At 41.0% G+C, this 17,572-nt stretch overlaps 1 protein-coding gene across 1 annotated transcript in view; it reads left to right on the top strand.

Moving 5' to 3' along the window:
* Positions 11,292-17,572, top strand: part of LOC8065267 (sodium/hydrogen exchanger 8) — a 24,516-nt gene continuing 18,235 nt past the window's right edge. The window contains exons 1-5 of the mRNA XM_002443629.2: positions 11,292-11,528; positions 12,552-12,602; positions 12,736-12,827; positions 14,558-14,635; positions 14,705-14,862. Coding sequence (XP_002443674.1) covers positions 11,375-11,528; positions 12,552-12,602; positions 12,736-12,827; positions 14,558-14,635; positions 14,705-14,862 — 533 coding nt within the window. The 5' untranslated portion in view covers positions 11,292-11,374. The remainder of the gene's footprint in view (positions 11,529-12,551; positions 12,603-12,735; positions 12,828-14,557; positions 14,636-14,704; positions 14,863-17,572) is intronic.

Raw genomic sequence — 17,572 nt, 5'->3', positions numbered from 1 at the left:
CGCACCTATCCCCGCCCCAAGGTTAGTCCCCTCCCCCGCCGTCGCACCCTCTACCCTGCTCCTCTCTTCTCCCCTGTTCTTCAACCCTCCCTCGCTGGCAAGTTGCTCCCCTGTCCGTGTTCTATGATTGAATGTATGTGGATACACAACCCTGCTCTTCCCCGTTCGCTCGTCCCCGCCGGTCTCATCTTCCTATAGGTGCACCCCTCCCTCAGGCGCATCCCTCCCGTCAGCGCACCCCTCCCCCAAGCATATCTTGTAGCACCAAGGTCAGTCCCCTCTCCTGCTCGTTGCTCCCCTTCTGTGATTGATCTGAACTTTATGATTGCCACTGGATCTGAACTCTGAATCCCTATGAATGTCTGATGTTAGTCTAAATGTCTGAATGGTGAATGTTATGTCTGAATGGTGAATATTTTTGTGATTTGCATTTGCTCTGAATGCTTGAATGTGAGCCTAATCTATACTCTGAAAGTCTGAATGTGTGCACTAAAATTGATCTGTACTTGTCTAAATATGTGCACTAAATGTGTACTCTGAATGTGTGCACTGAATGCTAGCTAAACTTATAATGCATGCACTGAGCCTGATTTGTACATGTCTAAATATAGGATGTCAACAACAGAGGTTGCACAAGTTGAGGGAGCAACCATTGACGCAGCGAAACTCCTAAAAAGGAATTCAGATGATATTGGATGGGAGTATGGTGTTCTTGTTGATACTAACAACAAGGACAAGGTGAGGTGCAAGTTCTGTAACAAGGAGACGAGGGGAGGGATTCATAGGTTGAAGAAGCATGTGGCTCGTGATGAAAAGAATGTAAAAAATGCACGGCTAGAACACCGCAGGCTCTGGAGGCTAAAGCAAAGTGCAAGAAAGCACTAGATGATGCAAAAAGGAAGAGGGAGGAGAAGACTATTTGTGAGTTAGAACTTAGACAGGAAGTTGGGTATCTAGGGTTGGAGGGTCAGAGGAAGTCACTTGTGTTGGAAGCTTAGAGCCTCACAAGTTAGGTCCCCTTGATAAATGGACTCGTGCTAGTGATCCTAAAGCTTCCATGGCTGAATCTTTGAAGCAACAGCAACTGAACAAGGAACTTTGGAAAGAAAGAACACATGAGGTGCATAAGTATATTGCAAGATGGGCCTATAATCATGGTAAACTGCTTGTATACTATTCTCATTCTATTTCAAGATGCTATTATTCTTGTACTAAACACTAATTAGGCTTCTTTTTCTTTTAACATTGGCAGCAATACCTTTCAATGCATGTGACAATGATGAGTTTAAGCAAATGTGTGAAGCAATTGGACAATTTGGTCCAAGACTTGTACCTCCATGTCAAGATTCACTACGAGAGAGATTGTTGGAAGAAGAATATGCAAGAACTAAGAGTTTGGGCAATTGAAGACATTGATCTAGAAAATGTGGTGGCAAGTAGTGACCGATAATGCTTCTAACAACATGGGAGCAAAGAAGCTATTGGAGGAGAAGAGACCAAATATATTTTGGACCTCTTGTGCAACTCACACAATCAACTTGATGCTGCAAGGAATTGGCAACATGCCTCGGTTCAAGAAAGTGGTTGACCAAGCAAAAGCATTTACCATATTTGTCTATGGACACACAAGAACATTGGAGTGCTTGAGATACTTTACATAGGGGAAAGAGGTAGTGACGCTAGGAGTGACTAGGTTTGCATAACTTTCTCATTTTGAATAGTATGCAAGAGAAGAATGACCAGTTAAGGAAGATGGTGGTTCATAGTAGGTGGGACTTGTTGAAGGAGGTGAAATCAAAGAAAGGAAAAGAGGCAATAGCAACTATATTGAGTCCAACCTTTTGGAGGGATGTGAAGCTAACATTGGTTATTTTTGAGCCATTTGGTCAAAGTCCTTCATTTGGTTGATGGGGATGTGAAGCCATCCATAGGTTTCATTTATGGAGAACTACTAAAGGCAAAGAGAGAGATCAAAGAGGTCTTGGGCAATATTGAGTCTCGATTCAAGGATGTGATAGCTACTATTGAGAAGAAGATGCATGGAAGACTTGATTCTCCATTGCATTTGACAGCTTATTTGCTGAATCCACACTATAGCTATAGTAACCCATTAATCTTTGATGAGCCTAAAATAATAGAAGGGTTTATAGCTTGTGTTGAGAAATTTTATTACTATGATGAGGACAAGCAACATCAGACTGCCAACATTGAGCTGAAAAAGTATCAAAATAGAGAAGGACCATTTGACAAGCTTGCAAAGAGTTTTCTAAACTTTGATTATAACCCAGGTAGAGGTACTTGTTATTTCTTGGTTGTTTGCTGTTTTCATCTATCATAAAACATACTAACATGGTTGTTTCCTATTTTCAAAAATAATAGAGGGTTTTTATTTTGTTTCAGCATCATGGTGGCGACTTTATGGAACTGAAACACCGACTTTACAAAAGATGGCTACAAGGATTTTATTTTTGACATCAAGCTCCTTTGGTTGTGAAAGAAATTGGAGTGGGTTTGAAGGGGTTAGTACCTATCTATTATGAACATTTTAGCAGCATTATCATGCAATTGTAGGACTAAGAATGCTCTTATTTTAAATTTATAGATACACAGTAAGAAGAGAAATAAGCTTACTACAACCCGCCTCGAAAAGTTGGTCTATATTATTTCAACTCTAGGCTGCTTAACAGAAGAGAAAAGATTAAGTCAAAGAAAATCACTGATGTTCTCTTGTCTAGTGATACAACTGAAGCTCAAGGTTTTCTCCAAGAGGATGGAGATGATTGTGCATTAGTTGTCTTTAGAGATGAGAAAGATGAGGATGAGATGGAAGGTACAGGGATACCTTGGTCTGTTCTTGGAGAGGCAGTGGGAGCAGAAGAAGAGCTTCAGCTGCGTAGAAGTGCAAGAGTGAGGGAGCTCTATGCAGGAGAAGAGTTTGAGTCTGAAGAAGAAGAATTTAATAAAGATGAGGATGATATTTATGTGGAACCCTATTGAAGAAGAAATATGATCTGGTACTTAAGCCTTTTGTACCATGTCATGGTTATGGTCTTATCTCTTAAGAACTGCAGTTGTGTGACTATGTTTATGTCTGCCTTCTTTTGGTTTGTTTGTGACTTGTGAGAACTAAGAACTATGTGCTTGTGCTGTCCTTTATTTATAAATTGTGTTGTGCACTTGTATTGTTGTCCTATCCTGCTATCCACTTGGTTGTGCTTCAGATTTTGTGACTATTAGCTGTTGATATGGTTTGCTCATGGTGGCTGAAATCATTCAGAATTTCAGATAAGTGACAACTTGGTGTTTTCTATTTTTTTATGAACTTGTTGTCTATTGCATATCTAGTATTTATCGGCTGTCCGAACATGTTGTAGGAGCTAGGAACATGTAAGAATAAGCCACCAAAGAATCAGGTATGCCTACTAGCCCTCTTTTTATATTTACTATAACCTATATGGCGATATATTCAAAATTATTGCTATATATACATAATATATATAAGTTATGGCAAAATTGCTAAAACGCCTAAGAAAATGCCTAGGAATGCCTAGACGCGATTACTCTCGCCTAGGCGTTAGACAGAGGGTAAGCACCTAGAATTGCGCCTAGCATCTAGCTAAACTTTGGTTGACAATGATGTGAGGCAGATGGAAATTTTCTTCATGGATATCGACCGCGATGACTCCGGCGACAGCCTCATCGATCGGTAGCACGAGTCCATGGTCCTCAGCAGCAGTAGTGTACTCAGTAGTACATGCACAATAATACGATGGATCTGTAGCTGCCTAATTTTTTACAATTTAGCTTTTTTGAAAAAAAAAATTACGTTTAGTCCTTTAAAAAAGGTATACTCATCTTTGGATCCAGGAGATTGGCGCTAAAACTCGTGGCTCCGAGATAACATGTCTCGGCGCTACAGATCTTGACTCCAATGTGTCTATCCACCTATAGCGTGACATTCTAAGTGGTGATGACGTATAGCGTGACATTCTAAGTGGTGATGACGTGACCGGTATTTAAGAGCTATGGATCTTGACATCGAGCTCGGAGCCATAGATCTTAGCCTGAGGTTAAAACACGAAAAGATATGTCTCAATGTCTGACGGTAGCAGGCAGCAGACGTGTGTCGCTGGCTCCACGCGGCATGCACTAGCTTATGCATAGCCCTAGACCTCAAAGCTAGCATAGAGTAGCTGTAGTAGGTAGCTATGATAGTATAATAGCACAAACAAAAAATTAGATAAAAAATGGGACGTCCTCAAAAGCTTGAGAGTATCTTGAATGAGTATTTATATATAGATGATTTATAATTTAAACTAATCTTTAATGAATATACTTAAATTAATAAATAAATATACATATAGACTCCAACTATATTTGCTACTACTATATAAACCTGATAATCATAAAAAATATATTATAGGATAAATGAACGGTGAACTTATAATTTAGATGATCATATCATATTTGACTGCGCCATATAAAGTTATCCAAAGAGAGTAGTAGACTGTAAAAGGCTTTTAAGATTATTCGGCAAATCGAATCTTTAAAGGTATATATAAACATTAAATATAGATAAAAATAAAAATTAATTGCACTAATTGTTTAAAATTTGTGAGATAAATTTTTTTGAGTCTAGTTAATTTATAATTAGACAATAATTATTAAATACAAACAAAAATACTATAATAATCAAAGTCAAACAAAAATTTGGCCAGCTAAACCAGACTTTTAGCTATCACCGCGCTGGACTCCTACGCAGACGCAGTCCGCAGGCAACCTGTCGCCTCGGTCATCCGCAAGGCCAGCCAGGGAGTGGGCGGCGCAGTGAGCCAGCAAGAGGAGAGGACCCACGCCTGTCGCCTCGGTCATCCTCCGTTGACACATAAAGTTATGGCTCTTTTATTTTTATTTAGTAAATATTGTTTAATTATAGACTATCTGTATTCAGAAAATTTATCTCACAAAGTACAAATAAACTGTACAATTAATTATTATTTTTATCTATATTTAATGTTCTATACATACGTCACAAGATTCGATGTTACTGAAAATCTAAAATTTTTTACAAAATTATATAAAACTAAACAAGGCCATATCCTATACCTACTGTAGGCATGGATGCTACGCTTACAGCCATCACACATCATGCATAGGCCTTAATTAGTTCTAAAAAAATTTACAACACTTTTTTATTATATCAAATTTTATATTACGTGCATAGAGCATTAAATATAGATAAAACAAATAATTAATTATACAGTTTATTTGTAATTTATGAAACGAATTTTTTAAGATTAGTTAATTTATAATTAAATAATATTTGTTAAATAAAAATAAAAATGCTACAATATCCATTTACAAAAAATTTTAGAACTAAACAAGGCTCTGGTGAGCCATCATAGATTCCAAGATGCTACAGTGAGCCAGGAGAGAGGGCCTACACTCTGCAAAGTCATCCTCTACGCTCGTCCTCTACTAGGGCCTTGTTTAGTTCTAAAATTTTTTGCAAAATCGACACCGTAGCATTTTTGTTTGTATTTAACAAATATTGTCCAATTATGGACTAACTAGGCTCAAAAGATTCGTCTCGTAAATTCCGACCAAACTGTGCAATTAGTTTTTATTTTCGTCTATATTTAATACTCCATACATGTATCTAAAGATTCGATGTGACGGGAAATCTGAAAAATTTTGCAAAATTTTTTGGGAACTAAACAAGGCCTAGGATTGAGACACAAATTGTAGTCATATTTTTTCACCTACTTTTGAGTTTAGCGTCAAGATCTATGGTTCTGAGCTCGGCATGGCTCCGAGGTATTGGTCATGTTAGCGCCATCTAGGATGCTATGTTGTGGGTGGGTAGACACCTCAGACCCAAGATCTATGGTGCCAAAACGTGTTATTTTGGAGCCACTAGTTCTGACGCCGACCCGTTTAAAGATGAGTATATGTTTTTTAAAAGGCTAAATGTAAATTTTTTATTAAAAAAAACTAAATTGTAAAAAATTAGAACGTGCTGGAGTTCGGCCAAGGGAAGGCTGATCGGAGGCGTGCCTGACGCCACCCACGATGGCAACTATGGAGGCTAGATAAAGTAATCAACACATTTAATTAATGAGGGGATATACCTGCCCATCAAGGGATTCAGCTATCTTGAATACAGGCCGGAGGCAACGAACCTATATACCAAAAAGCTAAGTGAAGTTTTAATTAAATATTACTATTTGATTTACAATTCTATGCCGCAAATCTTGCCTCTTGAACTATTGAAGATCAAGCAAGCCACCAAGATCTTTTTTTTTTGACAAGGCAAGCCACCAAGATCTGACGCACATATAAATTTGTTGCTGCTCCTCCACGGCTCCACCTCACCAAGGAGAAGCGGCGGCGGCGGCTGGTTTGGTGGGGCGGAAGACCAGCTGCAGGCGGACGGCCGTGGCCACCGAGGACGATGGAATGCAAAGTCCGGTCAGGCCGGGAATTGGAGGATGTATACGATGGGTGGGTGGTGTACAGTACTGGTGGACTCCGCCACTCCGTTCTTCGCCTGTTTACTTTCACCTAAAATTCTAAAATTTTCGAAGAGTCTTCGTCATAGCAAATCTTTAGGCACATACATAGAGTATTAAATATAGACGAAAATAAAAACTAATTGCACAGTTTAGTCGAAATTTACAAGACGAATCTTTTAAGCCTAGTTAGGTCATGATTGCACAATAATTACCACAAACAAACGAAAGTGCTACAGTATTACGAAATCTTTTCGTCCACGAACTAAACACGTCTCTTGTTTAGTTTCCAAAATTTTGGGATGGGATATTGTAGCATTTTATTTTTATTTGACAAATATTTTTCAATCATACACTAACTAAGTTTAAAAGATTTTATCTCATGATTTATAGATAAATTATGCAATTAGATTTTGTTTTCATCTATATTTAATGTTTTATGCATTTGTCGAAAGATTTAATATGACAGAAATTTTAAAAAAATTTTGGTTTTTAGATGAACTAGACAAGGCCGGACCATCAATTCCCACCACCATGCCGTTATGGTTCTGGTGGCCTAGGCTGTAACACGTGTTCCGCCGTCTCCAGCATTTTCTACTTTTCCGTCATCAGTCATGGGCTACACGATGGCCATGCAGCCGGTGGCCAGGTGATTTGGCCCAGCATGGCACGGTGGCCACCGGGCCGGGCCGGGCCGGCCTGAGGGACCAAGTCGTGTCTGGGCCACCACCCCGACACGCGGCACGGCACGGGCACAACCTGTTTCAACAGTTAGTCTGGTAGCGGTCCGGTAAAAACAAATTGTTGGTGTAGTTATGACTTGTATATATGTTGTTAATTGTTATATTAGCAAAAATAATGAACAATTGGTGAAAATATTGATGAAAATGAGTTGTTGTCGGTTTGATGGGCCGTGGCACGGCACGAAAACCGGCCCGTGGGCCATGCCTTAGGCCAAAGGCTATGCACAAACCCCGTAGAGGCACGACCCCTAGGCACGATGGCCTGTAGCGGCCCGATGATCTGTGACACGACATGACACGACACGACATTAGGTCAGCTCGACACGGCCCGTTGAACATATATCTATACAGCCTGCCCGCTCGCTTTGACCCTCTGAGCAAAAAGCACAAAGGTTCCTAAAAATAAAAAAATTACAAGCCAGTTTTTAGAATCCGTGCAGCACGAATCCTCTTGATTTCATCGTCAGAAGCCAAACGTCGTCAACCATAAGTCAAACCAGAGCTCCACTGCTAGCAGGCTTTGAGAAGAGTCACAGTAGACACATGCGATCCTAGATGAGATGTAGCGAACGCTAAGGATCCATTGGCTGGGAACGCGCCTCAAGCCCCGGTGACCTTGAGTGTAGACTTGCTATCACCGATTGACACTGCCATGAAACAACCGAATTTGCAGCTCCACTTTCCTGCCTTTCCCATAAACTGAAGTTGTCTCTCTATCCTCAGAACGTAAGGCCAATGAACTCATCCCCGACGAGCCACCAGCATTGGATTCCTTGTGCACAAGAGAGAGAGAATGAGTGGACGATGGTTGGGCGGATTCGAGATTCAGCATGTCTAGCATTATCAGCCGAATCTGTCATTCATTTAGTAATGTTTTTCTTTTACAACAAATTAACGAACAATACTTTCTATCATGACTTTTTAGCTAAGCGGATGAGCTACCCCTACTTTCAATTTAGAAGGGAGTTAAAAAACTACACTAGTACACCTACTATACATTCTACTTTTGTTGGCCCCCTATTTTCCCCCTACTATATACTCTACTCCCTTTGTACCCATAAAACAAAAACAAGTCATTTTGGACAATGGTGCGGTCTCCAAAGTCTAACTTTGACTTCTTGAGTGTTATTATCCGAACTTACTTCCACCCCCAACTCATCTCTCGAAGCTAGGCAAAATGTATATAAGTGTTATTATGTGTTAATTTTTCATACATTTTAATTAACGCTACCATACATTTTATTTTCTTCATCAATGAAAAGAACAAAAAATGTGTATTAAGTATTGTTATGTGTGTTAATCAATTCTTTGTTATGTATGCTTTTTAGAGATCGCCTCCACTTCCACTATTTAAAAGGGATACTCTCTTCATCCGAAAAGAATGTAGTTCTAACATAACAGTATGTTAAAGTACCCTGAGTTTCACTAACTATAAAATAAAAACATCAATGTTTATATTATTAAATAAATATCATTAGATTTGTCATGAGATATATTTTCATACTATACTTATTTGGAGTTATAAACATTAATATTTTTTATATAGTTGGTCAAACTTTAACACTTTAACCAAAAATGCATATAGAATTCAAATAGAGGTAATAGTTGTCTTGAAAAGATTGTAATTTTTGATGCATTCTCAGTTAAAATATTCAAAGTCTAACTAAATATATATATAAATAGTAATGCCTTTGATACGATATAAATGTTAATATAAAACATATCTCACGACAAATATAATGATATTTATTTGATATCATAACTATTTGCAATTTTTCATATATAATTGGTCAAATCAGTTTGACACTAATTAGAAGTATTAGACATAGACTAGTTACAAAACTAATTGTGTAGATGGAGGCTAATTTACTAGGTGAATCTACTAAATCTAATTAGTGCATAATTTAACAATATAGTGCTGCAGTAAACATATGCTAATCATAAATTAATTAGGATTTATAGATTCATCTTATCAATTAATCTACTCATGTATAATTATTTTTATAATTAACTTATATTTAATCTTCAAAATTAACGTTGGAATGTCCTATGTAACGTGGACTAAACTTTCACCCACCGCAGTTCCGACTATACACACGAGGTATATTCGACTCGACGGTTTGGCTGGGTTCCATGTATCATCGGTGCCAAACAGCGAATCCAGCTAGGATGAGTAGGCCTGTTCCTTTTATATATATATATATATATATATATATATATATATATATATATATATAGAGGTGCAACGACACGACACAACAGGTGTTTGTCAGGCCAGTTTTAATGTGATTTAATTAGAGTTTTATAAGTATTAAATATACTAATGTGATACCGTATTAATAAAGTGATACTGTAGATGATAAAAGTACAACAGGTGTTTGTCAGGCCAGTTCTAATGTGATTTAGTTAGAGTTTTATGAGTATTAAATATACTAATGTGATACCGTATTAATAAAGTGATAAATGATAAAAGTTTTATAAGAGCAGATAGAGTTTTAGTTTTATTCTCATAAATTTTTCTGCACTGTTTCTAAAATCTAGGAGACAAAACTCTCTATCGAAACTGACCTCAAACTAATTAACTTTATCATCGTCGTCTTCCTGTAGTTGTCTCGTTTGCTTGTTCGATTGATCAAACAAGCAATGACATCAGATGCAAATCAATTTGTACTGGTATTTATTTTTATTAAATTAAATAGAGAACATAGTCGACGGATGTACTGCATGCAGCACAAGAGGTACGTACTTAAGTGGACTTTGTCGATAAGGGCACTCACAATGCAGACTCTATCATAGAGTCTAAAGTTATTTATTACCTCGAACAATTGGACTTGGAGTCTAAATAAGACTTGGAGTCTTATTTTTTCTACCTCTTTCTTCAATAAATATACTGCCACATCAGCAAAGTACTATAAATAATATGTAATTAAGTGTCTTGAACTTTGTGATAAAATTTTGTATTGTGAGTGCTCTGACGACAAATTGCTTAGACTATGGCATGTCTATTTTAAAAAAAGGTGGGAGTGTAATACTAAGGCCTTGTTTAGTTCCCAAAAATTTTCAAGATTCTCCGTTACATCGAATCTTACGGCATATGCATGGTACATTAAATATACATAAAAACAAAAACTAATTATACAGTTTATCTGTAAATCACGAGATGAATCTTTTAAGCTTAGTTACTCCAAGATTGGATAATATTTGTCAAATAAAAACAAAAATACTACAGTGCCAAAATCCCGAAGTTTTTGCGAACTGAACGAGGCCTAAAGAGATAGTAAAGAAAGTCACGTTATTAAAGTCAAAAGGATCCATCAGCTTTGTTCGGTATACTCTTCTTCTCAATTGAGGTCTCTTTTGGGTCAACACCCAAAAAATTTTCAAGATTTCTCGTCATATCGAATTTTGCGGTATATATATAGAGTATCAAAAGGTATAAATAAAAAAATAATGAATTGCACAGTTCACTTATAAATCACAAGATGAATCTTTTAAGCCTAATTATTCTATGGTTGGATAATAATTACCAAATAAAAATAAAAGTGCTACAGTACTCAAAAATTTATCATCTCCCCAACTAAGGCCTTGTTTAGTTCAAAAACCAAAAACTTTTCAAGATTCTCCATCATATCGAATCTTGCGGCATATATAGAACATTAAATATAGACGAAAACAAAAAATAATTGTACAGTTTGCCTGTAAATTATTAGATGAATCTTCTAAACCTAGTACTCTATAATTGGACAATATTTATCAAATAAAAATAAAAATGCTATAGTATCAAAATCCAAAAACTTTTTGATCTAGGGGGTGTTAGGCACTGCTCCACAAACTCCACCATGAAGTAGCTCCACAAAAAACTGGAGTTCGTGGAGTACCTTTTGAGGTGCTCTCACAACTCCATCTTTTTTTTCTCGAACTGAGTGCGTGGAGTTAAAACTGTTTGGCTAAAAAAACATAGAGCAAAGCTAAAAAAACATAGAGCAGATCAGTCCCAAACACCCCCTAAACCAGGCCAAAATATAAGCTGCTGCTGTCTTGCTCTTGGAACCGATCCATACCCTTCCACTCCATTGGAGACGCACACGGGAGAGAGAGAGAGTAGGGAAAGGGAGGAGAATGGGGGGCGATGGTGTTCCTGAGCCTGACGACGCGGTGCTCTTCGTTGGGGTGTCGCTGGTGCTGGGCATCGCCTCCCGCCACCTCCTCCGCGGGACCCGCGTCCCCTACACCGTCGCCCTTCTCGTCCTCGGAGTCGCGCTTGGGTCCCTCGGTAAGCTTTCCGTTCCATTCCCCCTTCATTCGCTTGTCGCTTGGGGCTTGGCAGATGGAATGAGATTTCCAAAACTGAATCCAACCCAACAGTGCCCCTTTCGCTTTCGTAATACTCTCTGCAATCATCTGCCAGGACCAGGAGGGTCACTCCGATCCTTGTTACAGTAAACACCCTTTGATTTCCACCAATAAATGAAAACGATAGAGAGACTTATTATTAGCTGCTGCTGCTACTACTACCATTACAGTAGGGAGTGACTTTCTATTTCAGCTCAGTTGGATCAGGATACTACTACTACTAAGTACTACTAGTAGCATTTTTTTATGTAAATGTAAATACTCTCTCGATCCCTAAATAAATCAACTTCTCTAGAGTTGTCATGAGTTTTACTTTCGTAACTTCGACCAACTTTATAGATCTACTATGAGATTAAATGAAGTGGTGTATCTAATGACACTAATTTTGAAAATGGCACAAATTTTGTCTCATATATGTTGGTATTCCTCTCTTCTATAAATTCCATCACTTAGTAAAACTGTACAAGTTGGTTTATTTAGGGACAAAGGTAGTAATATAATGGCCCTGGCCCCTGCCCCAGTTTAATTTCTCTATTATACTTGCTCTGCTACTAAGTAGTAAGAGCATCTCCAAGAGCTTGATATAATTTACTTGCTAAACTAATAGATCTAGCAAGTTAATAAAAGAAATAGCAACTTTAAATTTTGTTCTTCTCCAACAGTAACCTATAATAGCTTTCTAAAATTTTAAAATTTATAGTAGGGTCCACATCTATTTGTTATTTTTTGGTTTACTAGAGACGATCATATCTTTTACTAGAGGGATAGGGAGTTCACTCCACTTTGCAAACTTATGAGTTGAGGAGGATATTTGACAACCTTTTATTTTTAAGTACCTTTTTACCAAACTGTTGGAAGAGACTTTTTTTTTTCTATTTTTGCTAAAAAATTAAGATAGACTCCTGGAGATGCTCTAATATTCTCTTTCTCTGGTGACCTCCAGAATACGGAACACAACATGGTCTAGGCAAACTTGGAGCTGGAATTCGTATCTGTAAGTTTCTTATACTGATTGATACTTCAGTTCCTTCCACATGTATGTGTAGGTACCTAATTAATTCAATTCCCTACCTGCTTTTATTTCATTCATCATTCAGTTAATTATTTCCCTTCCAATTAATTTGCAGGGGCTAACATAAACCCTGATCTTCTGCTGGCTGTCTTTTTACCTGCCCTCCTCTTTGAAAGCTCCTTCTCCATGGAAGTACACCAAATAAAGGTACATCATGTGATGTCTGTTTATCCTCCGTGGATGCACGATGTGGGAGTAAACTAATATGTGATCACAATAGTGCTTGTTCACACCCAAAAGTTTTCTTTTCTGTCTAAATCGTTTCAGTTTCTTTCTTAAATCGTTACTGACAACACTGGATGGCCCTACTTCTGCCTGCTGTACCTCTCTGTTATGCTGTTCATTACTTCATTTATGTGCTAATCCTCAGTTATTACTTCTGGCTTTAGACGCTCTATGCTTCCTAGCAGACAACCACTTTGGTGCAGGTTCAAAATCTGTAATGAGAGTAGCACCTTCATATTCAATTACCTCACCCCAAAGCCAGCCACTACACATTCAAAGAAATGATGACAAATATTCTTCTAACCTCCACAAAAGAGACAGCTACAGTCCTCTACCATCCTTCTTTTTGGCTAAGTTATCTGTAGACAAGAGTTCTTCGATAAGAGCACAAAAAAAACGTGAACCCTCAGGGGATCCTAAGTTTGCAAACTGCAGGGGTCTAATACACAGGAGTCACACCAAGCTGGGTTCTGCCCCCCCCCCCCCCCCTGCGGCCTGTTGCGTTGTTTTCAAGGACCCTAGAACATCTGCATGGGTGTACCCACACCAATATTCTTTCTTACTATTGGTATTCTATTCTTCCACCATTCGTAGGCTTCTTCAAGTCAAGGACAAAAGCCTGAATACTGTGCACAACAAACAATACTAGTAGCTGGAGTAGCTAGCTAGAGCTCATGCAGTCCCTTCTTTTTTTTTTTGCCCTACTTTACTGCTCGTTGTATTGCGGCATCCAGGCAGCCACAATCGCTACTGTGGCTACAGCTGGAGGATCACAAATATACAAAATGCATGACATTCAGTTTAGCCTCGAATTAGCCCCCCCCCCCCTCCCCCTCTGATTTGTCGGCACACTCCACCACTGCCAGAAACTGATGGTCCTATATAGAGGTTGCGAGTAGTACAGTAAACCCCACCTGAAGTGTGTTGCCAAATAATTTCATCCTCATTATCTGTTAGCACAAGGGTGGAGGCTATCTGAATCAACTCATCCCATTGCCTCATGAGTAATCCCACAGATCGTCTACGGTTAGTGCTATCCCACAGATCAGCAATTATTGTCGAATGCTCATTCAGAATCACATAAAGCTCTCAAAACATAAGGGCCAAATTACATGGCCCTAACCAATTGTCCTGCCAACATCTAACTTGCTTGCCATTACCAGCCAGCCATCTAAACCCCATTTTAGCAACCTCAGCAGCCCACTGGAAACCCTTCCAATGGAATTACGATTCATATTCCCTAAAAAATCAGCAGATCTATATGAAAGCAACCAATTAGTCTTGTAAATCCTGTTCTGTGGTTCTCAATCTGATCTTGTGTACTGCTGTATACTCCATCTTCATCTGATATGGACGATCTTACACTCTCTTCTGATTATCTTGTTTTTATACCACAATACATTATCATCTAAAATGCCTTGTCTGAATAGAATCATGTGGGGAACCTCTCCTCTGGTTGTGCCAAAAAAAAAAAAATCTGTGTGAACATCATATTTGTTTTCTCTACTGTCACTGCTTCTAATAAGTAATCAATAGTAGAGTACTCTTAATAGTACTTGCTATTGATCTTTTTGCTGTGATTTCCTTTATTGACGTAGCACAACTGGTCCATATATGCTTGTTGAGTGCTGAATACGATGCTTATTTTGCAGAGATGTATGGCACAGATGGTGTTACTTGCTGGACCAGGTGTGGTAGTATCAACAGTTTTACTTGGTGCTGCCGTAAAGGTATGTGCTTAGAGAAACAATGAGACATTGGTTTTAATATTCCAATGCTTCCTAATTTGTGTCCCACAGCTCACTTTTCCTTACAACTGGAGCTGGAAAACATCATTGTTGCTTGGCGGACTGCTTAGTGCAACTGATCCAGTTGCTGTGGTTGCACTGCTAAAAGAACTCGGAGCAAGTAAAAAGCTTAGTACAATCATTGAGGGTGAATCCTTAATGAATGATGGGTAAGCTACTGTAGTATTGGACTCTAGAAGCGGTTGGACTTTCTGTTCTAGTCACCGCTGTACATTAATAAATAAATCACGCTTCATGCTAAAATTAAATTTGAAAGTATTTACACTACCGTGCTAATAACAGAAGTTGTCAAAGCTTTTATATTCAACAGTTATATTGGGAATGTAAATTTTGTTGCTCTATTTATGTAAGCTAAAATATGGAATTCAAGATTTAATGAACTATGCAATGACCTGTTGGACACAAATCACAGGATTGGGGCTAGTTTTTTCATTTCATTAGCCTTACCACAACTATGGCAAGGTTGGGGATACATATAGGGTAGCTTGCTTGGTTCTTAAGAAAGGATTACAACATATTCTAGAGATGCTAAAGTAGATGTTACAAAGATAAGGTGCTGACACAACAGCCACCAACTACTCTAGATAAATATCCTAGGTAGATAAGCATTGGACTTATGCTTTCATTCTCCCCCTAAGTATTGTGCAGCGCCTTCTGGAGAATTTGAACCATCCCAATCCTTGCGCGAAGCTCCTGGAACTTGACCCGCCCAAGGGACTTGTTGAGAAGGTCAGCAAGCTGATCCTGGGTGTTGATGTAGCCGGCCTTGATGCTTCCCTCATCCAAACAGCTTCCGATGAAGTGATACTTGATGCGGATATGTTTGCTGCGCTCATGGAAGACGGGGTTCTTCGCCAAGGCCAAGGTGGACTTGCTGTCCACCCTGAGCTCCACTGCTTCAGCGTCTCTGCCCAGGAGATTGCCCAGCAGCTGAGCCAACCAGAGAGCTTGAGTCGAAGCGGTTGTGGCAGTGATGTACTCCGCTTCGCAACTGGACAGAGCCATCACTTGTTGCTTGAGTGACAGCCAGCTGATCAAACACTTGCCGAGGAAGAACAGCGTACCGCTGGTGCTCTTGCTCGGGTCGATGTCGCAGGCGAGGTCGCTGTCGCTGTACCCGATGAAGTGTTCCGCACCGGAACACCTCAGGTAGTGCAAGCCGTAGTCGGTGGTGCCCTCGACATAGCAGAAGATCCTCTTGACAGCCTGCAGGTTCTCTGTTGTCGGTCGTTGCACGAACCGGCTGACATAACCAACAACGAACGCCAAGTCCGGCCGCGTGTGGACGAGGTAGCGAAGGCTGCCCACCGGTACTATGTGGCGTCAGCCTCCTTGGCCGTGCTGTCGTGGCTCAGCTTTAGCCTCTCCGCCTCTCCTCCATAAGAGTGTAGGCTGGGTTGCAGCCGATGAGCCCACCCAACTTGATGATGCGCTTGGCGTAGGCGGTCTGGCGAAGGGAGATGTCGGAGCTATCCTAGTGGACCTCGATCCCCAGGTAGGAGAGAAGGCCCAAGTCACTCATCTGGAAGGTCGCCTTCATCTCCTCCTTGAACGCCTGCACCTCAACCTCCTTGGTGCTGGTGATCACCAAGTCGTCGACGTAGACGCCTACCAACAGGGCATTGCCATCCTTACCCCGTCGGTAGACAGCAGCTTCATGAGGACTTTGTTGGAACCCCATTTGCTTGAGGGTGGAGTCCAGCTTGGCATTCCAAGCTCGAGGCGCCTGCCGCAAGCTGTAGAGGGCCTTGCGCAGGCAAAGAACCTTGTTCTCCTTGTCGAGGATGATGAATCCTAGCGGCTGGTGGACGTAGACCTCCTCCTTCAGGTCACCATTGAGGAAGGCAGACTTGACGTCCATGTGGTGCACACGCCAACCTTCCTGGACCGCTAGCGCGAGGAGGAGACGAACGGACTCCATCCGCGTGACGGGCGCGAAGGCGTCGTCGAAGTCGACTCCCTCCTGCTGGACAAAACCGCGCGCCACCAGACGTGCTTTGTGCTTGATCACTGCCCTGGCCTCATCCTTCTTGAGCTTGTAGACCCACTTAAGGGTGATGACGTGGTGACCGGCAGGAAGATCCGCCAGCTCCCACGTCCGGTTCCGCTCGACCGTGTCCATCTCCTGCTGCATCGCGGCCGCGTCTCCCTCCGCCTCAGCAAAGGAGCGAGGCTCGCCGTCTTCGTGTGCTAGGTGCAGCTTCGCCTCGAAGTCATGAATCACCAGTCCAGGGACGGGCTGATCACCAAAGATGTTGTCCAAGGTGCAGTAGCGCAGAGGCTCGTTGTCGTGGTACGCATCGATGCGATCCTCGTGGACGGACAGCGGAGTGGCAAACTCCACCGTGCACTGCTCATCACGGACTGAAGCTGTCGGTGCCGATCCTAGAGGTGTGGGTGCTGGTGCCGGTGTGGGAGTGTGCAGAGCCGGTGTAGATGGGGCACCACCGGTGTAGGAGAGCAGGGCGTAGCCAGTGTGGAACTCGCTGGTGGTGTAGGTGGTGGAGGACTCGCTGAAGGTAATGGCGAGCCGGGTGCCGAGGTGGACAAGCTCGGTGAGGATGAGCTGCTAGCTCCCCTAGCTCCCCCGAAGTGGACGTAGTCGACAACAAAGTCTAAGTCGAAGTCGAGCCATCGTCCACCGCCTTGTCCCAAGCCCAGCCTCGCCCTTCATCGAACACGACGTCCCGGGAGATGCGGACGCGCTGTGTCGCAGGGTCGAGGATGCGGTAGGCCTTGACGCCCTCCGCGTAGCCGATGAAGACTCCCGTCGTGGTTCCCTACGTTGCGTCCGCCGAAGCCGCCCAGGTCTGAGTCCGTGTTGAGGCCGCGTCGGTCCCCTGCGCCCCGCAGGGCCGT

The sequence above is a fragment of the Sorghum bicolor genome, chromosome 8 (assembly GCF_000003195.3).
Source record: "Sorghum bicolor cultivar BTx623 chromosome 8, Sorghum_bicolor_NCBIv3, whole genome shotgun sequence".
Classification (NCBI taxonomy): Eukaryota; Viridiplantae; Streptophyta; class Magnoliopsida; order Poales; family Poaceae; genus Sorghum; species Sorghum bicolor.
The sequence above is the reverse complement of the archived record's forward strand: the minus strand, read 5'-3'. Positions and strand labels throughout refer to the sequence as shown.